Source organism: Magallana gigas, chromosome 8 (assembly GCF_963853765.1).
Source record: "Magallana gigas chromosome 8, xbMagGiga1.1, whole genome shotgun sequence".
Taxonomy (NCBI): domain Eukaryota; kingdom Metazoa; phylum Mollusca; class Bivalvia; order Ostreida; family Ostreidae; genus Magallana; species Magallana gigas.
Genome location: NC_088860.1, coordinates 24,407,564 through 24,435,347, shown reverse-complemented (window position 1 = coordinate 24,435,347; position 27,784 = coordinate 24,407,564). Strand labels below are relative to the sequence as shown.

The 27,784-nt window shown below is 35.1% G+C and overlaps 1 protein-coding gene across 1 annotated transcript; it reads right to left on the bottom strand.

Annotated features, from left to right (window-relative positions):
* Positions 1–17,459: 17,459 nt before the first annotated feature.
* On the bottom strand, positions 17,460–19,703 carry LOC136270943 (E3 ubiquitin-protein ligase TRIM71-like). The gene has a single exon (XM_066069956.1). It carries the CDS (start codon positions 19,658–19,660, stop codon positions 17,756–17,758), a length of 1,905 nt encoding a protein of 634 aa, XP_065926028.1. The 5' UTR covers positions 19,661–19,703; the 3' UTR covers positions 17,460–17,755.
* Positions 19,704–27,784: the final 8,081 nt, after the last annotated feature.

Sequence of the window (27,784 nt, the reverse complement as noted above, 5' to 3'; positions counted from 1 at the left end):
TATTCCTCAAACGCATAAAGAAACAAGAGGCCCAGGGGCCACATTGCTCACCTGAGCAACAATTGCCTTAATTCTGATCAAATTAGCATTACAGTACCAAAATATCTTGACAACTAAGTACAGTAGATCTTGCTAAAAAAAATAGAAAATCTGCCAATTTTTATCCATCTCTTTTTTTTGGGTAAATACCAGGCCCCTTTTGTTGTTGTACCTGTAAGAAAATTTTTCTCTATTCCAATTTACCCCCCCCCCTCCATTTCGTGGCCCCCCTTTTCTCTAGGGAATCATGGTTTCATCAAACTTAAATCTGCACAACCTGTGCTTTCACACTTAGTACTGAGTTTTGGACCGAAAACTTTCCCAGAATATTTTTAAAGATTTTTCTCTATATATTCCTATGTAAAAATTCAAACCGCCATCACGACCCAGCCCTATCACTAGGGACTGTGATTTCGCAAACTTGAATTTACACTATCCGAGGATGCCTCTACACAAGTTTAGGCTTTTCTGGCCAAATAGTCTTTAAAAAGAAGATATTAAAGATTTTCTCTATATATTCCTATGTATAAATTCATCCCCCATTGTGGCCTCACCATACCCATGACTATTATTTAAACAAACTTGAATCTTTACGATCTTGGGATGCTTCCACTTAAATTTGGGCTTTCCTGGCCTTATAGTTTTGAGAAGAAGATTTTTAAAGATTTTCTCTATATATAAAAATTTATCCCCCATTGTGGCCCCGCCCTACCCCCAGGACTTGAACAAACTTGAATCTACATTATCTGAGGATGGTTACAATTTGAGCTTTCTTGGCCATAAAGTTTTGAAAAGAAATTTTTTTAAAGATTTTCTCTATATATTCCTGTATAAAAATTTATCCCCTAATTGTGCCCCACCCTACCCCTGGGGACCATGATTTGAACAAACTTGAATGTACACTATCTGAGGATGCTTCCACTCAAATTTAAGCTTTTCTGGCCTTATAGTTTTTGAGAAGAAGATTTTTTAAAAAAATTTCGATATATTCCTATGTAAAACATGACCCCCCTCCTGTGGCCCCACCCTACCCCCGGGGACCATGATTTGAACAAACTTGAATGTACACTATCTGAGGATGCTTCCACTCAAATTTAAGCTTTTCTGGCCTTATAGTTTTTGAAAAGAAGATTTTTTAAAAAAATTTCGATATATTCCTATGTAAAACATGACCCCCTTCCTGTGGCCCCACCCTACCCCCGGGGACCATAATTTGAACAAACTTGAATCTACACTACCTGAGGATGCTTCCATTTTAATTTGAGCTTTTCTGGCCTGATAGTTTTTTAGAAGAAGATTTTTAAAGATTTTGTCTATATATTTCTATGTAAAACTTGATCCCCTAATTGTGGCCCCACCCTACCCCTGGGGACCATGATTTGAACAAACTTGAATCTACACTATTTGAGGATGCTTCCACTCAAATTTAAGCTTTTCTGACCTTATAGTTTTTGAGAAGAAGATTTTTAAAAAAAATTTCGATATATTCCTCTGTAAAACATGACCCCCCTCTTGTGGCCCCACCCTACCCCCGGGGACCATAATTTGAACAAACTTGAATCTACACTACCTGAGGATGCTTCCATTTTAATTTGAGCTTTTCTGGCCTAATAGTTTTTTAGAAGAAGATTTTTAAAGATTTTCTCTATATATTCCTATGTAAAACTTGATCCCCCCATTGTGGCCCCACCCTACCCCTGGGGACCATGATTTGAACAAACTTGAATCTACACTACCTGAGGAAGCTTCCACTTTGATTTGAGCTTCTCTGGCCTGATAGTTTTTTAGAAGAAGATTTTTAAGGATTTTGTCTATATATTTCTATGTAAAACTTGATCCCCCCATTGTGGCCCCTCCCTACCCCTGGGGACCATGATTTGAACAAACTTGAATCTACACTACCTGAGGATGCCTCCACACAAGTTTGAGCTTTTCAGGCCGAATAGTTTTTGAGAAGAAGATTTTTGAAAAATACCAACAAATTTTCAATAATTCTCAATTATCTCCCCTTTAAAGAGGGCGTGGCCCTTCATTTGAACAAACTTGAATCCCCTTCACCTAGTGGTGCTTTGTGCCAAATTTGGTTGAAATCTGCCCAGTGGTTCTTGAGAAGAAGATGAAAATGTGAAAAGTTTACAACGCCGACGCCGACGACAACGACAACGACGACAGACAACGGACAAATTGTGATCAGAAAAGCTCACTTGAGCCTTTGGCTCATGTGAGCTAAAAAAGTGTGGAAAACTGAAGTGGGACAGACAGACGGACGCACAGACAGACAGACAGACGGACAGACGGAGGGACGGAGGGACGGACGGACGGACAGACGGACTGACGGACGCAGAGGAAAGCTATAGTCCCCTCCGGTGAAAACCGGTAGGGGACTAATAAGAATCGTAATTATACTGGTCTCGAATAAAACCTTATAAACTTGGAATATATGACAGTTTGCAAAATGTCCAGGTTGTTTAGCTTAGCAATGAAATGTTGTTTTTTTTATTTACTGATATTATAATGCACGTTAATTACTTAGAATAAAATTATTTTTTTAGTGTTTTATATGACTATTTGTTATTATTTAAATCTTATTCATTGATTCAAAAGATAAAACGAATAACATTTTTTTTTCTCAGAAATATTTTTAATCGAATTCAATTTCTTCGTCAGAACATCTTTGCATACATTGTATTCCACATCAGTTAAGACTAAGCTTTAAGCCTTTGAATACAATGTTTGCAGTCTTAACATTCTTTCCTATTTCAATGGAAAAAAAAACACCATTAAAATACTGAAAGCCGGTGTCATATAATATTTTGATACCGCGAAATATTGAACCCGGGTTCAATATATTATGCGATATTATGAACCCGGGTTCAAAATATCGCTGCAAAATATTGAACCCCCCCCCCCCCATAAAATAGTGAACCCCGGGTTCAAAATATTATGGCCGCGATATTTTGAAACCCTCTCGAATTTTCATTGCTCTTGGAGAAGGGGTTCAAAATATTATGGCCGCGATATATTGAACCCCCTTCCTTTTTCCAATTTCCTTTGGAGAGGGGGTTCAAAATATTATGGCTGCGATATTTTGAACCCCCTACCTATTTCCAATTCCCATTGGAGAGGGGGTTCAAAATATTATGGCTGCGATATATTGAACCCCCCTCCTTTTTTTATTGCTATTGGAGAGGGGGTTCAAAATATTATGGCTGCGATATATTGAACCCCCTACCTATTTCCAATTCCCATTGGAGAGGGGGTTCAAAATATTATGGCTGCGATATATTGAACCCCCTCCTTTTTTTATTGCTATTGGAGAGGGGGTTCAAAATATTATGGCTGCGATATATTGAACCCCCTACCTATTTCCAATTCCCATTGGAGAGGGGGTTCAAAATATTATGGCTGCGATATATTGAACCCCCAACTGTTTCCAATTTCCTTTGGAGAGGGGGTTCAAAATATTATGGCTTCGATATTTTGAACTCCCTACCTATTTCCAATTCCCATTGGAGAGGGGGTTCAAAATATTATGGCTGCGATATATTGAACCCCCCTCCTTTTTTTATTGCTATTGGAGAGGGGTTCAAAATATTATGGCTGCGATATATTGAACCCCCTACCTATTTCCAATTCCCATTGGAGAGGGGGTTCAAAATATTATGGCTGCGATATATTGAACCCCCTACTGTTTCCAATTTCCTTTGGAGAGGGGGTTCAAAATATTATGGCTGCGATATATTGAACCCCCTACCTATTTCCAATTTCCATTGGAGAGGGGGTTCAAAATATTATGGCTGCGATATATTGAACCCCCCTCCTTTTTTTATTGCTATTGGAGAGGGGGTTCAAAATATTATGGCTGCGATATATTGAACCCCCTACCTATTTCCAATTCCGATTGGAGAGGGGGTTCAAAATATTATGGCTGCGATATATTGAACCCCCCTCCTTTTTTTATTGCTATTGGAGAGGGGGTTCAAAATATTATGGCTGCGATATTTTGAACCCCCTACCTATTTCCAATTTCCATTGGAGAGGGGGTTCAAAATATTATGGCTGCGATATATTGAACCCCCCTCCTTTTTTTATTGCTATTGGAGAGGGGGTTCAAAATATTATGGCTGCGATATATTGAACCCCCTACCTATTTCCAATTCCGATTGGAGAGGGGGTTCAAAATATTATGGCTGCGATATATTGAACCCCCCTCCTTTTTTTATTGCTATTGGAGAGGGGGTTCAAAATATTATGGCTGCGATATTTTGAACCCCCTACCTATTTCCAATTCCCATTGGAGAGGGGGTTCAAAATATTATGGCTGCGATATATTGAACCCCCCTCCTTTTTTGATTGCTATTGGAGAGGGGGTTCAAAATATTATGGCTGCGATATATTGAACCCCCTTCCTATTTCCAATTCCCATTGGAGAGGGGGTTCAAAATATTATGGCTGCGATATATTGAACCCCCTACTGTTTCCAATTTCCTTTGGAGAGGGGGTTCAAAATATTATGGCTGCGATATATTGAACCCCCTACCTATTTCCAATTCCCACTGGAGAGGGGGTTCAAAATATTATGGCTGCGATAGATTGAACCCCCCTCCTTTTTTGATTGCTATTGGAGAGGGGGTTCAAAATATTATGGCTGTGATATATTGAACCCCCTTCCTATTTCCAATTCCCATTGGACAGGGGGTTGAAAATATTATGGCTGCGATATATTGAACCCCCTACTGTTTCCAATTTCCTTTGGAGAGGGGGTTCAAAATATTATGGCTGCGATATTTTGAACCCCCTACTATTTCCAATTCCCATTGGAGAGGGGGTTCAAAATATTCTGGCTGCGATATATTGAACCCCCTACTGTTTCCAATTTCCTTTGGAGAGGGGGTTCAAAATATTATGGCTGCGATATTTTGAACCCCCTACCTATTTCCAATTCCCATTGGAGAGGGGGTTCAAAATATTATGGCTGCGATATATTGAACCCCCTACCTATTTCCAATTCCCATTGGAGAGGGGGTTCAAAATATTATGGCTGCGATATATTGAACCCCCCTCCTTTTTTTATTGCTATTGGAGAGGGGGTTCAAAATATTATGGCTGCGATATATTGAACCCCCTACCTATTTCCAATTCCCATTGGAGAGGGGGTTCAAAATATTATGGCTGCGATATATTGAACCCCCAACTGTTTCCAATTTCCTTTGGAGAGGGGGTTCAAAATATTATGGCTGCGATATTTTGAACTCCCTACCTATTTCCAATTCCCATTGGAGAGGGGGTTCAAAATATTATGGCTGCGATATATTGAACCCCCCTCCTTTTTTTATTGCTATTGGAGAGGGGTTCAAAATATTATGGCTGCGATATATTGAACCCCCTACCTATTTCCAATTCCCATTGGAGAGGGGGTTCAAAATATTATGGCTGCGATATATTGAACCCCCTACTGTTTCTAATATCCTTTGGTGAGGGGGTTCAAAATATTATGGCTGCGATATTTTGAACCCCCTCTCCAATGGGAATTGGAACAAGAGGCCCAGGGGCCACATCGCTCACCTGAGCAACAATTGCCTTAATTCTGATCAAATTAGCATTACAGTATCAAAATATATTGACAACTGAGTACAGTAGATCTTGCTAAAAAAAATTGAAAATCTGCCAATTTTTATCAACCTCTTATTTTTTGGTAAATACCAAGCCCCTTTTGTTGTTGTATCTGTAAGAAGATTTTTCTCTATTCCTATATACCCCCCCCCACACATTTCATGGCCCCATTTTTCTCTAGGGAATCATGGTTTCATTAGACTTAAATCTGCATAACCTTTGCTTTCACACTAAGTACTGAGTTTTGAACTGAACACTTTCCCAGAATAGTTTTAAAGATTTTCTCTTTATATTCCTATGTAAAAATTCAAACCGCCATCACGGTCCCGCCCTACCACTAATGACTGTGATTTTGCAAACTTGAATTTACACTACCCAAGGATGCCTCTACACATGTTTAAACCCTTTCTGGCCAAAAATTCTTTAAAAAGAAGATTTTTAAAGATTTTCTCTATATATTCCTAAGTAAAAATTCATCCCCCATTGTGGCCTCACCCTACCCCTGGACTATTATTTAAACAAACTTGAATCTATATGATCTGGGGATGCTTCCACTCAAATATGGCCTTTCCAGGCCTAATAGTTTTGAGGAGAAGACTTTTAAAGATTTTCTCTATCTATAAAAATTCATCCCCCATTGTGACCCGCCCTACCCCCAGGGACCATGATTTGAACAAACTTGAATCTACACTTCCTAAGGATGGTTACATGCCAATTTGAGATTTCTTGGCCAAATATTTTTGAGAAGAAGATTTTTAAAAGATTTCCTCTATATATTCCTATATAAAACTTGATCCCCCAATTGTGGCCCCACCCTACCCCCGGGGACAATGATTTGAACAACCTTGAATCTATACTATTTGAGGATGCTTCCACTCAAATTTGAGCTTTTCTGGCCTAATAGTTTTTGAGAAGAAGATTTTTAAAGATTTTCTCAATATATTCCTATGTAAAACTTGATCCCCCAATTGTGACCCCACCCTACCCATGGGAACTATGATTTGACAAACTTGAATCTACACTACCTGAGGATGCTTCCATTTTAATTTGAGCTTTCCTGGCCTAATAGTTTTTGAGAAGAAGATTTTTAAAGATGTTCTCTATATATTCCTATGTAGAACTTGATCTCCCAATTGTGGCCCCACCCTACCCCCGGGGATCATGATTTGAACAAACTTGAATCTACACTCCCTGAGGATGCTTCCATTTCAATTTGAGCTTTTCTGGCCTAATAGTTTTTGAGAAGAAGATTTTTAAAGATCTTCTCAATATATTCCTATGTAAAACTTGATCCCCCAATTGTGACCCCACCCTACCCATGGGAACTATGATTTGACAAACTTGAATCTACACTACCTGAGGATGCTTCCATTTTAATTTGAGCTTTCCTGGCCTAATAGTTTTTGAGAAGAAGATTTTTAAAGATTTTCTCTATATATTCCTATGTAGAACTTGATCTCCCAATTGTGGCCCCACCCTACCCCCGGGGATCATGATTTGAACAAACTTGAATCTACACTCCCTGAAGATGCTTCCATTTCAATTTGAGCTTTTCTGGCCTAATAGTTTTTGAGAAGAAGATTTTTAAAGATCTTCTCAATATATTCCTATGTAAAACTTGATCCCCCAATTGTGACCCCACCCTACCCATGGGAACTATGATTTGACAAACTTGAATCTACACTACCTGAGGATGCTTCCATTTTAATTTGAGCTTTCCTGGCCTAATAGTTTTTGAGAAGAAGATTTTTAAAGATTTTCTCTATATATTCCTATGTAGAACTTGATCTCCCAATTGTGGCCCCACCCTACCCCCGGGGATCATGATTTGAACAAACTTGAATCTACACTCCCTGAAGATGCTTCCATTTCAATTTGAGCTTTTCTGGCCTAATAGTTTTTGAGAAGATTTTTAAAGATTTTCTCTATATATATTCTTATGTAAAACATGATCCCCCTTTTGTGGCCCCACCCTACCCCCGGTGACCATGATTTGAACAAACTTGAATCTACACTTTCTGAGGATGCTTCCACTCAAATTTGAGCTTTCCTGGCCTAATAGTTTTTGAGAAGAAGACTGGCTCAGGTGAGCTAAAAAAGGTTAAGTTTACAATACAATAAGTTTCTGGAAGAAGAGACTTTGAAAATTTTCTTAATAAATATTGACAATTTTTTTACTTTTTTAATCTTTAGTTTTTAAGATCTGTGTACAAACATAGAATTGTGAGCAAATCTCTGTATCTTGCTTATAATTCGAAGCTTAACACTCAAATATGGTTAGTAAATAGAAATTGTACACAATTAAAACACAAGAAACATGCACTATAACAAATAAAGAACACAATTTATTTTTTCGAAATGAATCATATATATACATGTACATGTATATACCTACATATTTCCGACAGCGATATCAAACTCTATTTAAACTGAATAAACTCGAGAAAATGCCGAGCATCTCAACAAAACCTATTGCATCAATCTACCATTACGCTAAATATAATGCCGAATTACCGATATATTGAATTGTATTTCAGTACTTTTTTGATACATCAGATTTTGCTTAATTTGCGCAGGTAAACAGTTAACTGTTTGATTTACCGAAGTCTCTGTTTGATTTGATACGTAAACATCACGAAATACAGACGATAGTTCCCAGGTTACAAAGCATAAATAATGAAAACGAAACGAAAATCAGAACAAGCTAACACCAACGTCATGTGTGAAAACTTTCAACGCGTTGAAATATTTAGCCTCAATTTACTACACAAAATCGGCACCAATATATTTTGCATGTTTCAAAAATTTCCCATCATTCGCGAACTGTTGCACAACAAGCAAATTCATCATAGTCAGATCGACCCTTTTTCGTATAATGTCATGGCTGTTTAAACAAAGAACCTCGTTTTAGATGTATGGAATACGAGACTTGGTAAAATGGGTACGCAAACCCGGGCCGTGGCAAAATAAAAGCCGGGGCAGATCGGCAATCGTCAATTCCAAATACGCATTATTTTGCAGCAATATTTACAGCAAATACAAATATACTGGTCCATCATATATCCTGAAATTTTAATGAAATTGGCAGATTAATAACTGCCAATCTTTTGTTTTGCCCAGGCCAAGTCTTGTCTACCCATTTTACCGGATGCCGAATCCGAAGCTATTAAACTGATTAAAACACGCCTTTCCTTTATTATTATTTTCGTAATAACTCAGATTTGAAACAGAATTAGACCTTAATTTTTGCAATTTATATTTTCCTTCCCATAAGGATAATTTATGCTAAACTACGTTGAATTGGAATCAGTAGTTCTTGAGAAGAAGATTTTTTAAAATGCACCCCCTTTTTCTACAGTTTCAAGGTTTTCTCAGCTTTGAATACAGATCGGACTTTTATTTCTGCAATTTATATTCGCCCTCCCATAACGATGCTTTGTGCCAAATTTGGTTGAAATTGGATAAGCGGTTTTAGAGAAGAAGTTCAAAATGTAAAAAGTTTACAGACGGACAGACAGACGGACAGACGGACGGACAGACGGACGGACGGACGGACGGACGGACGACGGACAAAAAGTGATCAGAATAGCTCACTTGAGCTTTCAGCTCAGGTGAGCTAAAAAGGTAGGGGGTTCAATATATCGCGGCCATAATATTTTGAACCCCCTCTCCAATAGCAATGAAAAAAAGAGGGGGTTCAAAATATCGCGGCCATAACATTTTGAACCCCCTCTCCAATGGGAATTGGAAAAAGGTAGGGGGTTCAATATATTGCGGCCATAATATTTTGAACCCCCTCTCCAATACCAATGAAAAATAGAGGGGGGTTCAAAATATCGCGGCCATAATATTTTGAACCCCCTATCCAATGGGAATTGGAAAAATAGAGGGGGGTTCAAAATATCATGGCCATAATATTTTGAACCCCTTCTCCAATAGCAATGAAAAATAGAGGGGGGTTCAAAATATCGCGGCCATAATATTTTGAACCCCCTATCCAATGGGAATTGGAAAAAGGTAGGGGGTTCAATATATCGCAGCCATAATATTTTGAACCCCCTCTCCAATACCAATGAAAAATAAAGGGGGGTTCATAATATCGCGGCCATAATATTTTGAACCCCCTCTTCAATAGCAATGAAAAAAAGAGGGGGGTTCAATATATCGCGGCCATAATATTTTGAACCCCCTCTCCAATAGCAATGAAAAAAAGCGGGGGTTCAAAATATCGCGGCCATAACATTTTGAACCCCCTCTCCAATGGGAATTGGAAAAAGGTAGGGGGTTCAATATATCGCGGCCATAATATTTTGAACCCCCTCTCCAATACCAATGAAAAATAGAGGGGGTTCAAAATATCGCGGACATAATATTTTGAACCCCCTCTCCAATGGGAATTGGAAAAAGGTAGGGGGTTCAATATATCGCAGCCATAATATTTTGAACCCCCTCTCCAATACCAATGAAAAATAAAGGGGGGTTCAAAATATCGCGGCCATAATATTTTGAACCCCCTATCCAATGGGAATTGGAAAAAGGTAGGGGGTTCAATATATCGCGGCCATAATATTTTGAACCCCCTCTCCAATACCAATGAAAAATAGAGGGGGGTTCAAAATATCGCGGCCATAAAATATTGAACCTGGGTTCAATATTTTGTGGGGGGGGGGGGGTTCAATATATCGCAGCGATATTTTGAACCCGGGTTCAATATATCGCGGGGTTCAAAATATTATATGACACCGGTAATGGTCTATGTTTTGTGAAATCATATTTCAAATTGATTCTTTATCAATTCGTCAAATAAAATTTTGGGGGTCGAGGAATTTTAAATTCTTTCCTCACGAAAGTTACTAAATGAAGTGACAACTGTGATTTTTCAATCATTTACAAATAATTTTGTTTAAGCAATCTATCAATAACTGTTCGATGAAAACAGTTATGATAGAAGAGAGCTTGTATATTGTAGAAATTCTTGTCAAAAACTACTTGGTAGGAGCCAACTTTAATCTGTTTGCTGATTTGTCCAAACAAGATACATTGCGATACATTTGAATCCTATTGAAAATAAAATCATGACAAAATATATTTATTAATTTGGCTATAAAGTCCTATGAGACAATATGGCTGACGCAGGAAGCAAATATTGACATTATTATTATTCTATAAGCGCTGACAGCTGATATTGTAGTGTTAACATGCCTCTTTCACTACAAAAAACAACATAAACTCATGTATTCATGCGCATAAAATCAAAACACATACAAGAAAAGGTCAGATCTATCACCCTTCACCTTCCAATGTCTGTGGTCCCTTTTCTTGTCACATTCAGGTGTACCGGTATAGAAATCCTAATTTCCTTTTAAGTCATCATAATGCATTTTCAAACTGACAAAACACTGCAGACACGAACATTAAGATTTACAGACTGTTCTAAGACACTTAAAGGCATCACAGGCACTCACACTCACACACTTGGCTGAAACAAATGTTAACTCTCACTGAATTCATAGACTGCGACACTTCCCTTTGAACTGCCGACAAATAATTTGTTTGTGGTATCTTGGAATTTAAGGCACCTTACATCTGTCATTCCTTCCATAATTTGTAAAAGTTTGCCATCCCTTGACAAGATATGGATATTGCTACTGCCAAGACCAGATACGAATATATTTCCTTTACTGTCTGTGGCTAGTCTGTATGGGCTCCTTAGTTGTTCATTATTGTAAGTGAACAACACATTTCCCCTTAAATCTAGTTTTCTGACAATATGTTGAGAAAAAGTACTACAAATCACGTTATTTTCATTATCTATTGCTACATCACTAATACTTCCAAGGACAGATAAAAGTGTGTTGCGTTTTGTATTAAGAAAACCATTAATTAAGATTTCAACAGATTTATCTGAACCAATGACGATTGTGTTTCCAGATGCAGCTATCCCGTAACAGCAACAACCAACAGGAACAGTTTCTATGGTTTCAAATGAAGTTGAGTCAAACTTCAAAATCGACTTTTCATTAGGAAGCGTTATGAGAATATCAACTCCGCTTGTACATACGCCCCAAGGCGATCCAAGTATTCTTGTTTCCTGTAAAATAACTCCGTTTGTGTCACAAAGGATGCATCTTTTCCCTCTATGGTCGGCTAAGAACAGATTACCATTACCCAAAAAACTAACACCCATTATATGAGTTCGTGCTATTTTAAATTCAGAAATTTTATTCCCTTTCGCACGTGTATAGTCAATATTCTCCATGTTTAAAGAAACTTGATCTACAATCTCATCCGCAGACACATCAGCAAGACAAGGCAATTCAATTAGCTTTTTTACATCGTCTAATATTTTTGTTTTAATACAAATCTCTAACTTCGTGTATTTCAATCTTTGTAGATTTTCATGAATGTTCTTCAGTTTGATGTATGATAATACCTTTTTGGTTTCTAATGCTGTCTCATTCGACAGATTCTTTAACAATATTTCTTTCCAATAATCAAGATAGAGAAACCTTTTCTCGAAAGATTCCACAGACTTTTGAAGTTTTGAATTGCTTTCTTTTGATAATCTGGAGAGTTCGTTCAAATGTTCTTCCTCCAGTTTTTTTACTACTTGAATAATATTTGTGGTAAATTCCAATAATTCTTTTGTAAATTTGTCAACTATGTCGTCATTTCGTTTCATGTTTGTTTTTTCTTCTCCTATAACGCTCTTTAATTTCGTACCGAAATTGTCCATTCCGCTCTGCAAAGCTTTTACTTTTTCAGGTTCTATGAAATCCCTACCAATTTCCTCGAGTTGACAGAAACTTGTACAACTGCTATGCTCTTTGGCTACACAAACAGAGCAGCATGGGAGGAAATGTTTTCTACAAAACAGTTCAAATTTACGACCACCGTGGGTCTCGCATATTTCCAGAGTATCTGGAATTTGAGAAATACCTGAACATTCGGTGATAGAAATCACTACATGCTGGCGAAAAGGTCGAGGTTTTTTGTGATACTTTGTACACTCTTCACAAAGCGCCTCGGAACAATCCTTGCACCAGCTGTTTGCCTTCATCTCATCTCCGTCTTCTTGGCATGGTTTGCACAAAATAACCGGAACACCCACTACAGATGTAAGGAACTTGTTAACTGGAAATTTCGTTGCCCATTCGTCCACAGAATACTGACCTATTTCCCCTGGTGCCGGAATAAAGACGCGACACAGTGGACACAGAAATCCAAGGGGTGGGTCACAGTCCCCACACGACGATTTAATGTGGGTTGACAGACACGTTTGACAGAAGGAGTGTGAACAATGTAAACTCACTGGTGATTTATATTGTTCTAAGCAAATCGAACATAAGGATACCTCAGGGGTTAAATCCCGTTCTTGTGTCTTTGATGTTGCCATGATAATCAAAACGAAAGTGCATTTCAAAGAATTAGTTGCGGTTTAATTCTTTACAGACCGATCCCTATCAAAATTTGCAAGCAAACCCGATCAAAAGTCTACAAAGATTTTTCCCCATATTTCATGAAGATCTAAAACCAAATATTACAATCGTGTTCCCTTTCTGAACACAGATGTTTGGGCATAAACGTAATCAAAATAATTCATACAAGAAATATTGAACCAAATAAATAGTTTATCAACCTTTTTTTCCTATCAACACAGTCTCTCTACTTTAAAAAAAAGTGTCCTCTGGCCAAATGCTAAAGATGTCATTTATTCAATTTAATTTTTGCATTATATTTTCTTACTAAGTCAAGATTGTATCAGAAATCTATGAAAAATAGCAGCCCCTTTTCGAATCGTGATCCTTTTTTGACTGAATGACTAAATGCTTAAACTCATTTCATTTTTGATTATCAAACATTCTGATTATCAAATGAAAAATCCTTTTTTTTTTTTTTTATGCTTAAAATTAAACTCATCATGTGGTATATTTTTACCGGGTTCAAACCAACATAAAAACATATATTATAATTATGTTTGTACAAGCTTGTCTCCACACGATATATATCTTTTCAATTCTGTTAACGGTGTTAACATATTTTTTTTAAAGGGGCATGGTCACGATTTTGGTCAAAAATTATTTTTTCGATTTTAATGTTTACAATGCTTTAGTAAGGCATTTTTAATAGGCAACCAAAATTTGAGTGTCATTTGATGAGTTATAAGCGAGTAACAGAACTTACAATTCTTCGCTATGTAAACAAAGCTTTTGTTTACATTTCGAATGTTAAAGTGAAAATTCCAGTTTTAGACCTAAAATAAATGTGATAATCGTTAGGAACTGTTTATTTATGCTTTAAATAAATAATAAGGTAGACAAACCAGCTTTAAAAAGATTTTTACTGGTATATTGAACATATGTAAACAAAAACAGGGCACGAGCCTTGTTTACATGACGAAGAATTATGAGCCCTGTATCTTGCTTGAATCTCAACGACTGGCACCCAATTTTTTTTTTATCATTAGAAATGCATTCCTAAAGCATTGCAAATAATAAAAACAGAAAAATAAAATTTGACCAAAATCGTGACCATGCCCTTTTAAGCCTTCCTGACCAATATTTTTTTTTTTTATATAAAAACCAACAATTTTACATGTATCGTAGATTTTTCAGTCTATTTTTGCCTGTAAGAAATATTACACATTGACCTACACTTAAAGTAACCAAATTATTTGTCTCTTGATTACAGTAAATGTACAATAGTTATGTTGATTCCTTATATTCTTATCCTATTTACAAAGCAGACTTCATTCATGACGTACTTCTGATAGTTAACATATCATAATATAGGTATGATCGGATCAATTGATAATTTTTGTTGCGTCGACGCGTGAATAAAGAAATATTTGCACAAGTAAACAGCATTTTGCATGTTTCACAAGATATGAATAATTTTAATAATTATTCTTACATTGATAAGGTGGAATGGGACACCTTCACATCGTGACGTACTTCATATCGAAATAAACAATAAAATCAAGTATGATTTCTTCCCCAAATTGCCGCATAACGCAAAAGGTTAGATCTTTCCCTAGAAATCAGTAGGGCACGAGTTCGATTCCTGCAAGGGCTTTTATAATTTTTACCACCCCCCCCCCCCCATAAAAAAACTTGAACCATATTTTTGGTCAAATATTGTAGAATTTAAAAATTCTAACCGATGTAAGTAATTTTGTACATTTATCCACTTTAGTATCGATAGACGTCCATTACTACCTTAAAAGAAGTTTACATAAAAATAACTGTTTACGTCGAAATGTTTATAAAGTTTACAGTCACTGTTTATTTTAAACAAACTTTCTAAAAAAAAACAATGAAAGAAGTTTTTTTTTTTTTTTTTACATTTCGACTAAATTGATGACACATGATTTTGTAGAAGAAAGCTAAATAGTTAAGAGACATGAACCGTTTGTCATTATACATGTGCATACAATACCGGTAATAAAAATAATGATTAAATCGTACGAAAAACGATTGTTTGTAGGACTAAGAATTTTACATATAAATTGTAGAATTAACAATATAAATAAACGTCCTCCGATTCTCAGCCATGTTCGATAACTCTAAATTATCCTGATTTTTTTAAATTCTTCCCTTAAATCTGTCTTTTATATAGTTACGTAAAGTTAATTCGTCTTCTTGTGTTAATACTACAACCAGTTAATCAACGAAATGCTTGTCTTGGTGGGTCCATGGAGATTTACAACCCGCTAGGCCAAGGCGCGGAGTGGATCGTGAACCATTTGCTAGCGAAGTACTAGTTCATGATGGTACTAACATGCAAAGATTGTATTCATGAACATCATAACCATGCATCTTGGCCTTTTTTTTTGCATATTTGGTTCCGTCCATGAGGCCCCAGGATTATTAAGTCATAAATTTCCAAATTTAGATTTTTCTTATCTTAAGATGATTCAAACCGTAAATAGTAACAATAATTTTCGTAATCAAGAGGAAGTTAAAAATGTGAAATTGTCAACGAATCACTGACGGATGAAGGACGAAGACCAATAGCCAAACGTCACGTAAGTGACTCAAGTGGCTCAAAGTGAAAAAGAAGTTATTATTCATAAAATTATATACTTAATATATTTCAAGATAAGTCAAATTCTTGAAATAATTTTCATATTTTTAGGTGGCTCGATACATCAGTGCATTATTTGATGGATCAATAACAAATCACTCCTGAAAAATAATTTTATAAAAATGAGCTCGAGATCGGCTTTCAAGTATACTTTATGATCTTTTTAAAAAGGCATCAGTTGATGCACAATTAATTCATGTCATGGACGATCACTTTAACTTAATGATTATAAAAACCAAGAACTGTAGATATCTTAAACCTATGGATAAAATCTGAACACCAACTATCACTCACATTAAACAACTGCCATTCAATTATATTTCAAAAAGAAAATAACACTAAATAGTAAATGCAATAAAAATAAGAGTCGTAATTGAACTGATTCCAAATAAAACTATATCAATTTGGAATATATGACAGTTTGCAAAATGTCCAGGTTGTTTACATGTATATAGCAGTGAAATGTTGTTGTTTTTTATTACTGATATCATAATGCATATCTATGTTGGCATATCTCTGCCCCTTGTGTGCAAGTTATTCAAATATGTCGACATACAAGATAAATATATTGGCATGCAAGATAGTAATGTCAACCTGCAACATAACTATGTTGACATGCAAAAAAATTTCAATCAAATAAGAATTATAAAAAATCTCATTTTTTTTAGATAAAGCCCACATGTGACATTAAAGATGCAAGATGCTACCTATTTATGTCATCTTGCAACTTAGTTATGTTCACATGCTACTTATTTATGTCAACATGCAACTTAGAAATGTTCACATGCGAAAAAAATATGTTGACATGCAACTTAGGTATGTTCACAAGCGAAATAAATATGTTGACATGCAACTTATAAGTTGCATGTCAACATAACTAAGTTGTACATAGACATAAATATGTTGCATGTCAACATATTCATCTTGCATGTTAACATAACTAAGTGTCATATGTCGACATAGATCACTTGCATGTCAACATAAATAAGTTGCATGTCAACATTTTTATCTCGCATGTAAACCTAAATAAGTCGCATGTCAACATAAATAAGTAGCATCCAGCTTCTTGGATGTCACATGTTGGCGATATCTGAGATTTTTAAAAATAATTTTTATATTTTTGTTATTGCAATTTTCTTGCATCTCAACATGGTTATGTTCCAGGTTGACATAACTATCTTGCCTGTCAATATATATATCTTGCATGTCGACATATTTGATAAAAAAAAAATAACCAGCACACAAGGGGCAAAGATATGCAACCATACATATCCATTACTCAGAATAAAATATTATTTTTTATGATTGTTTTATATGACTATTTGTTACTATTTAAATTTTATTAATCGACTTAAAAGATAAAACGAATAACAATTTTATTTTTCAGAAATATCTTTAAATCAAAAAATCAATGTCTTGACCAGAACATCTTTGCATATATTTTTTTTAGAATTGTATTCTACATCAATTAAGACTAAGCTTTAAGCTTTATAATTATTTAACAATTATGATAAAAAATAGTATGTATATTCCGGAGATTCTTGTCAGAAAAATAACTTGTCAAGACATGAGTCTTTGGAGCTTTAAAATTATACGGGATACCATATGACTAAGTATTAAAAGATATAAATTTAACCAAAAATTGCTTGGTAGAAACTAACTTTAATTTTGTTTGCTGATTTGTGAAAACTAGATACATTGTGATACATTATATAAGCTGATGTTGCAGTGTTAACATGCTTCTTTCATTACAAAAAAAAAATAAAATAAACGCATGTATTAATGAACATAAAACCAAGACACATACAAGAAAAGATAAGATCTATCACCCTTAACCTTCGTTGCTTTTATGATCACATTCAGGTGTACCGGTATAGATCTCCTAATTTCCCTTGAAATCATCATAATGCATTTTCAAACTTACCAAACACTAAAGACACAAAGCATTGAGATTTACAAACTATTCTAAGACAAATAAATGCATCACTAGCACTTACATGCTTGGCAGAAACAAATGCTAACTCTCATTGAATTCAAAGACTGTAACACTTCCATTTGAACTGCCGACAAATAATTTGTTTGTGGCATCTTGGAATTTAAGGCACGTTACACCTGTCATTCCTTCCATTATTTGTAAAAGTTTGCCATCCCTTGACAAGATATGGATATTGCTACTGCCGGAACCATATACAAATATATTTCCTTTACTGTCTGTGGTTAGTCTGTATGGACTCCTTAGTTTTCCATGGCTGTAAATGAACAACACTTTTCCCTCTAAATCTAGTTTTCTGACAATGTGTTCAAAATAAGTACAACAAATCACATAATTTTCATTGTCTATTGCTACATCACTCATACTTCTAAGGACAGATAAAAGTGATTTTCGTTTTGTAGTAAGAAAACCATCAGTTTTAATGTCAACAGATCTATCTGTACCAGTGACGATTGTGTTTCCAGATGCAGCTATCCCGTAACAGTGACAATCAACAGGAACAGTTTCTATGGTTTCAAATGAAGTTGAGTCAAATTTTAAAATCGACTTTTCATTAGGAAGCGTCATGAGAATATCCATCCCGCTTGTACATACGCCCCAAGGCGATCCCAGTATTCTTGTTTCCTGTAAAATTACTCCGTTTGTGTCACAAAGGATGCATCTTTTCTCTATATAATCGGCTAAGAACAGATTACCATTACCCAAAAAACTCACACCCATTATCTGAGTTCCTGCTATTGTAAATTCAGAAATTTTATTCCCTTTCGCACGTGTATAGTCAATATTCTCCATGTTTAAAGAAACTTGATCTACAATCTCATCTGCAGACACATCAGCAAGACAAGGCAATTCAATTAGCTTTTTTACATCGTCTAATATTTTAGTTTTAATAAAAATCTCTAACTTTGTGTATTTCAATTTTTGTAGATTTTCATGAATGTTCTTCAGTTTGATGTATGATAACACTCTTTTGGTTTCTGCTGCTGTCTCATTCCACAGATTCTTTAACAATATTTCTTTCCAATATTCAAGATAGAGAAACCTTTGCTCGAAAGATTCCACAGACTTTTGAAGTTTTGAATGGCTTTCTTTTGATAATTTGGAGAGTTCGTTCAAATGTTCTTCCTCAAGTTTTTTTACGACTTGAATAATATTTGTGGTAAATTCCAATAATTCTTTTGTAAATGTGTCAACTATGTCGTCATTTCGTTTCATGTTTGTTCGTTCTTCTCCAATAATGCCTTTTAATTTTGTACCGAATTTCTCCATTCCGCTCTGCAAATCTTTTACTTTTTCAGGTTCTATGAAATCCCTACCAATTTCCTCGAGTTGACAGAAACTTGTACAATTCCTATGCTCTTTGGTTACACAAACAGAGCAGCATGGGAGGAAATGTTTTTTACAAAATAATTCAAATTTACGACCACCGTGGGTCTCGCATATTTCCAGCGTGTCTGGAATTTGAGAAATGCCTGACCATTCAGTAATAGAAATCACCACATGCTGGCGAGAAGGTCGAGATTTTTTGTGACACTTTGTACACTCTTCACAAAGTGCCTCAGAACAATCCTTGCACCAGCTATTTGCCTTCACCTCTTCTCCGTCTTCTTGGCATGGTTTGCACAAAATTTCCGGAACACCTACTACTGATTTAAGAAACTTGTTTACTGGAAATTTCGTTGCCCATTCGTCCACAGAATACTGACCTATTTCCCCTGGTGCCGGAATAAAGACGCGACACAGAGGACACGGAAATCCAAGGGGCGTGTCACAGTCTCCACATGACGATTTAATGTGGGTTGACAAACACGTTTGACAGAAGGAGTGTGAACAATGTAAACTCACAGGTGATTTATATTGTTCTAAGCAAATCGAACATAAGGATACGTCAGGGGTAAAATCCCGTTCTTGTGTCTCGGATGTTGCCATGATAATCAAAACGAATGTGCATTTCAAATAATTAAATCAATTTCGATTTGTTTCTTTACAGCCCGAACCCGATCAAATTTTTCAAGCTGACGATTCTTTGCAGATGATATTTCAAATTCTTCAAAGAATATTTCCCCCATATTTTATGAAGATCTCAAACGAATTCTTCCAACTATGTTCCCTTTCTGGACAAAGGTGTTTTGGCACAAACATAATCAAAATGAAAATTATTCAATTCATACAAGAAATATCGAACCAATACCTTATCAACTTTATTTTTTGTAGTAAATACAGTTTCTCCTTTTCTCTGGACCATTTTTTAAAAATTTAATTCGATTTTTCCATATTTTCTCACTGAGCCAAGATTACATCAAAAATATATGCAAAATAGGAGCCCCTCCTCAAATCGTGTTCCTTTTGTGACCCCGAGATGTTACTGAATGACAAAATGCTTTAAACTCTATGCCATTTTTTGGAAATTAAACATTCTAATTATCAAATAAAAAATCCTTTTGTTGTTTGTTTTATGCTAAAATTTGAACTCTTCGTGTGGTATCTTTTTAACGGGTTCAGACCCACGTAGAAACATTTATTATGTGTATGTACAAGCTTGTCTCCGCAATAATTTCACACGATGTGTCGTTTCGGTTCTGTAAGAAAAGGTGTTAAAAGATTTTTTTTAATCTAATCCTTCCTGACCCATATTTTTTTTTTTATATAAAATCCAAAAATTCTATCGTAGATTTGTCAGTCTATTTTCGTTTTCTATTTAATTGTTTGCATTGCTAAATTACGATATTAAATATCAACCTAAATTTGCAAATTAATTGTAGAGTTATAACCGATATACAGAGCTCACAAATCAACAGACGTGCATTATTTTTTATATACTAAGTGCAACTGTACCGGTTGATCGAAATTTTACTCCATGGAGCCAATCCGTTCGCTTCAAAGTTTGTAAACTGAAAGTTGTCAAACCTAGTTTAATTTCGAACGAATTCGTTTGACATAACGTATCGTCTAAATTTGCCACAATTTCAAATCCAAATTATTCCAAACGGATAAAATTAGTATATTTCCCCTTTATGTTTTTACCTCTTGATTCCGCCAATCACTTATTATGAGTTGCATGTAACTGTACAGAACCAGTTTTAGAAAAATCAAGATACCTCATACAAATCCAAAAAATATATGTCAATAATAAAAATAAATTTGTAAACGAATTAATCTATTTAAACGAATTTGCACAATTAGTAAAAAGAATGTCGACGTCATACACTTTGATGTATTGTAATTTATAACCACAAATAATATAAATAGCTGTTATATAATATATTAAACAAAAGTACACTATTCAGTTCTTTTAGTACTTTGATTTTTTTTAGTCATCAAGCATAAATCCTGGATTTTCCCCCAATATGAATTCTGTCCTGCTTTCCAATGGGAAGATTTCAAAATCATGAATGTGAATGTGATCCATGAACCTAGATCCGCATTGTAATTCGCTATGTAGATCCGTTGATAAATGCGTGCACATTTTTTTAAAATTACTTCATAATCGTAGATGTTTATATCTTTTGCACTGATTATAAAATCAGTTTGCAGAGATTACCCCCAGTAATAATAAATCATACACCAGTGCGAATTATAAAATTAAGGATGTATATTAGTTTTAAGTTTATTGTCTTATCACAATAAATAATTAGAAAGAATCCGTTTTTTTACTGAGTTCTCAATCTGTAGTGTATAAACTATTTTTGACAATTTAGATAAATTAAGCATTATGATGTTTGTGAAATGAGCCAACGCATAATCGAATTCAAACAGTGAAATGACAGATGTTGAACTTAAGGGTTATGACATGTGTTAGTATATTAAATCTGTTTTAATAGTCATTAAATAAATTGTTTTAAACCATGATTTTGAGATAAGAGGGATGGTTTTAATCCAAACATTTATAATTATAATATAAGTATTTCATTTTAAATTAAATCATTAAATGTAGATCGAAAGAAGCAGCTGACGCTTGTAAATGTCTCCGACTGATGGTTTGTAAAAATAACATTTTGTCCCCTTTTGCTATGATTATGAAATTTACTATACCTGATTATGAATAGTGTAGTGCATATGTACTTGTAATAGAAGAAATCATTAGTTGTATAACAAAGCTATTTTAGCATCCGGCCACTTTTGTAATCTTCCTCTTCTTTATTAAGTTTTGTGAGAACCGTGTTCCCATTTTCACATTTGTTTTATAATCACGGAAATCACCAATTTGTTCATAAAGATAACCATTATAGAATCAAGCCATAGCTGTAAATCAATACCGGGTATTATATATAAATTTTACTAGTTTTTTGTTACAATTCATTGACAAACAAATCTATACAGGACAAAAAGATTAAGCAGAAACTTTTTCATTCAAGCTAAATGAATTAGTACAGAATGAAACTTCAGATGAAGCTTAGTGTTCTTGATCTTTCATTTTATACATGAACAAATTAGTAAGGTTTTCCCATCATTTATGTATTTTTCTGTAAATGTATTAACAAAGGTACATCTAATGAGATTAAATTTTAGATTTTATTAATGCTTCGCCGTGATTGTGATGTCCTTATTAATCGCTCGCAAACATGTGGTTCCGGTACAAATAGAACAGTCCGGAAGCACCCCGGTACATTAAGAGATCCTCATCCGGACCAGGGGTCACAATAGTGAAATCCCACTTTTCTCCTAGTCGATTGGAAAACGTCTGCTCCCCAAGTCGAAATCTGTGTAACAGCGGTGAAATAATGCGAAATCTGATGTAACTTCGTGCGGGAAGGAATCGTTTCTTGGGCTCTACGAGAGTAATCATGAATTGTTGAACTACTGGAAACACGATCGGAAACGGCATAAAAGGCACGTAGCCGTGTTTACAAGTTATGAGATAATGAATGGCTGGAACGACAGACCCTTTAGGCATTTTCCTCGAAATAGTCAGTTTCTAATTTCCTCTTTTTGGTAAGAGCGCTATGGCAACGATACACCTTGAGTCAGTTTGAATGAGGACGCTATTGGCCACCTCGTCTACGTCTTTTGAAGACTGCAGTCTTGGAACTATCTCAATCGCCTCCAAAAATATTTCATTAGCGCATTGATGAAAAAGTTTTCCGGTCAATTTTTTCTTTGATACGTCGATCAATAGAAAAATTATTATCTTCATTTCTTATCATTTAATAAAACATTTTCAAATAAAAAAATGTGAAGTGTCATTGATCAAAAATGTAAATAATGTAAATGAAGCGGCGCGTATGAATACAAACAACAACAGCAACAATATTCAAAATGGATTCGCCTTCAGCTGATGCAGAGCTATTGAGCTGAATATTTAACGGATTAAACACAAATAGTGAGTTAAAATCTGAACCGGCTGAATTGAAAACGAAAGGAAAATACATGCGATAGCTTGTGATATTAATCACTGTGCAGAAAAACTCGTAATAAAACTAGTTTTGATTTGAGATCGCTGGAATATGCAACTGGACATAACCATCCAAGGAAAGGCGATCGTGGATTAAAATAGCTGATATGTCGACAAAGAATAGTATGTGTAAGCGACTTTGTAAACGTTGTGGTAACTAGATAGCCAGTGATGTACTTATAAATTGTATATCTGCCGCTTGGAATGCGCCGAAGGAGTTGATGCATTACTCATAGCTTTTCTTTACGACGCTTATTCTGATGACCGATCATGTACGTGTGTAAATTTAAAAATGATCGTTACCAAATTTGAACAGCAGTGTTACCGTGAAAGTTTATAGGTCTATATGTTCGTTATGATATTCCTGGAAAAGGAACAGCCAGCCTCGCTGTAAATATTGATTGATCTCAAGCAGACGAAATCGTGAGAAGACGCTTAATTTTCTATTTCGTGAATCAAATAATGTGTTTTGTTTATTTTTGAAGGTTAAACTTTCAAGTTTTTATATTCACAAGGTTGCATTTTGTTTGCTGACAATAAAACAGACACAACTTTACATTTTGTTGACAGTGTTTATCTTGGAAATTCCCGTTCTATAAATAGTGTTAGATCAGAACAGTTGAGAAAAGTAGATCCGGCAAAAATTTTATTGATGCAGGTATCAAAGAAATTTTTCGACCAATCAGAAGCGCCGATATCTCATCAAACGAATAAATATTAAATGATTTCAAACTCTTCATAACAACACTCTTAAAATGTTATTAAATTGTGTTGTTATATCTATCAATATTATCAATTTAAAAATCTTTTTTAATAATACAACAACAAAAAAATTCTCAAGAATTATTTCTTTCTTCTGTAAAATAATATTAATCAAATACAGTTTCAGTTATTCATTTATTCATCACATTTTTTAAAAGTGAACATGCATAAATAAGCATAGTAATGCAAAGTAATGGCATGTAATGCCAGCATTACTCTAGATTTTGGAAATTAAAGTAATGCATTATATTACCATTGATTGTAATGCTAAATTTGTGGCTTTACACAGTACTAGCGTTTTTTGAAAACATGTAATGCATTGCATTGCATTACCATTACATTTAGCAATATCCAAAGCCTGATTAAATCATATGTAAACGACTGTTTGTAGGACTTAATACCGGTATTTACTCATAAATTGTAAATTAACGACCTCCGATCCTCAGCCGTGTTCGATAACTCTAAATTATCCGGATTTTTTTTATATTCTTACCATAAATCTGCAAATTTATATAGTAACATAAAGTTAATTAGTCTTCTTGTGTTAATACTACGACCAGTTAATCAACGAAACGCTTGGCTTGGTGGATCCATGGAGATTTAGAAACCGCTATGCCAATTTATGATAAAGTCGTCGTGAGAGTAGTTTATTTCTTTGAAATACAATACATGTACCATCTTCGCTAGCCAAGGGTTAACATTCCATTCCGCTCCTCCACGACCCTTGGCGCGGAGTGGATCGTAATCCTTTGGCTAGGAAAGATAGTGAAATACTAGTACATGATGGTACCAACAAGCAGAAATTTTATTCATGGACATCGTAACCAAGCATCTTAGCCATTTATGCACATTTGGATCCGCCCATGAGGCCCCGGGTTGATTAGGTCATAAACTTCACAATTTAGATTCCTCTTTTCCTGAAGATGATTCAAACACTAAATGGTAACAATTGGCCTTTTCGTAATCAAGAAGAAGTTAAAATTGTGAAATTGTTAATGGACGACTTACGACGATGGATAAAGACCAATAGCACAACGTCACCTGAGTGACTCGGGTGACTTAAGGGAAAAAACATTAGAAAGTTTACCATGAAATTATAAGAATATTTCAAGATAAGTCTAATCTTAAAATTAATTTTTATATCTTAAGGTGGCTCCACACACCAGTACATAATTTGATGGATCTATAAATGAATTTACATGAAAACTGATGCTGCAGCGTATATACATGCCTCTATTATTACATGATAAAATAACATAAACATAATGTATTCATGAGCATAATACTAATGCAAATACTGGAAAAGGTAAGCCGATAAATGAGGGCCGTCACCACTTCACGGATGAAGGTTTTTAGGTAAATTGTAAAGAAAATTGCTAACTCCTGTCCTCGTGTAATCTGAAAACAAAGTTTCCATACAATTAATTGAACAATCTGATCACTACCTTCCAACACCTGTGGTCCCTTTTATCATGCCCTTTAGGTGTACATGTGAAAATCTCCTATCGAAGTTATGCAGCATACACAAATATACACAAGGGTATCCCAAAATTAATATTAACATTAATAATAATAATAATAATGATAATAATAATAATATACAATGTAGAAACTGATCCAAATCAAGCACATTTTCGAATTGCTCTTTCCATATCATGATACAATACAGAGGGAAAACATTAAAAGATTTACAAACTTTTTTAGACTAAAAGGCATTATAAGCACTCACACACTTGACTGAAACAAATTTTAACTCTCACTAAATTCAAAGACTGTAACACTTCCATTGTAACTGCCGACATATAATTTGTTTGTGGCAGATTGGAATTTAAGGCACCTTACACCTATCACTCCTTCCATAATTTGTAAAAGTTTGCCATCCCTTGACAAGATATGGATATTGTTACTGGTGTTACCACATACGAATATATTTCCTTTACTGTCTGTGGTTAGTTTGTATGGGCTCCTTAGTTTTTCATGATTGTAAGTGAACAACACATTTCCCCTTAAATCTAGTTTTCGGACAATGTGTTCAGAGTAAGTACTACAAATCACATTATTTTCATTATCTATTGCTACATCACTCATACCTCCAAGGCCAGATATAAGTGTGTTTTGTTTTGTTTTAAGAAAACCATCAATTAAGATGTCAACAGATTTATCTGTACCAATGACGATTGTGTTTCCAGATGCAGCTATTCCATAACAGTGACAATCAACAGGAACAGTTTCTATGGTTTCAAATGAAGTTGAGTCAAACTTCAAAATCGACTTTTCAATAGGAATCGTCAGGAGAATATCAACCCCGCTTGTACATATGCCCCAAGGCGATCTCGGTAATCTTGTTTCCTGTAAAATAACTCCGTTTGTGTCACAAAGGATGCATCTTTTCCCTATATAATCGGCTAAGAACAGATTACCATTACCCAAAAAACTCACACCCATTATATGAGTTCCTGCTATTTTAAATTCAGAAATTTTATTCCCTTTCGCACGTGTATAGTCAATATTCTCCATATTTAAAGAAACTTGATCTACAATATCATCCGCAGACACATCAGCAAGACAAGGCAATTCAATTAGCTTTTTTACATCGTCTAATATTTTAGTTTTAATACAAATCTCTAATTTCGTGTATTTCAATCTTTGTAGATTTTCATGAATGTTCTTCAGTTTGATGAATGATAATACTTTTTTGGTTTCTGATGTGGTCTCATTCGACAGATTCTTTAACAATATTTCTTTCCAATATTCAAGATAGAGAAACCTTTGCTCGAAAGATTCCATAGACTTTTGAAGTTTGGAATTGCTTTCTTTTGATAATCTGGAGAGTTCATTCAAATGTTCTTCCTCCAGTTTTTTTACGACTTGAATAATATTTGTGGTAAATTCCAATAATTCTTTTGTAAATATATCAACTATGTCGTCATTTTGTTTCATGTTTGTTCGTTCTTCTCCAATAATGCCTTTTAATTTTGTACCGAATTTCTCCATTCCGCTCTGCAAATCTTTTACTTTTTCAGGCTGTATGAAATCCCTACCAATTTCCTCGAGTTGACAGAAACTTGTACAACTGCTATGCTCTGTGGTTACACAAACAGAGCAACATGGGAGGTAATGTTTTCTACAAAATAATTCAAATTTACGACTGTGGTTCTCGCATATTTCCAGCGTATCTGGAATTTGAGAAATGCCTGACCATTCGGTAATAGAAATCACTACATGATGACGAGAAGGTCGAGGTTTTTTGTGATACTTGGTACACTCTTCACAAAGCGCCTCGGAACAATCCTTGCACCAGCTATGTGCTTTTACCTCTTCTCCGTCTTCTTGGCATGGTTTGCACAAAATAACCGGAACACCTACTACAGATGTCAGGAACTTGTTTACTGGAAATTTCGTTGCCCATTCGTCAACAGAATACTGATCTATTTCCCCTGGTGCCGGAATAAAGACGCGACACAGTGGACATTGAAATCCAAGGGGCGTGTCACAGTCCCCACATGACGATTTAATATGTGCTGACAAACACGTTTGGCAAAACGCGTGTGAACAATGTAAACTCACTGGTGAATTATATTGTTCTAAGCAAATCGAACATAAGGATACCTCAGGGGTAATATCCCGTTCTTGTGTCTTATATGTTGCCATGATAATCAAAACGAAAGTGCATTTCAAAGAATTAATTGAAATTGCGGTTTGTTTCTTTACAGACCAATCCCGATCAAAATTTGCAAGCAAACCCGATCAAAATTCTTCAAATTCGTGAAGATATACAAATAAAACCAAATCTTCCAATTGTGTCCCCTTTCTGAACAAAGGTGTTTGGGCATAATCAAAATCATTCATACAAGAAATATTGAACTGAAATAAATACTTTATCAACCTTTATCATTTTT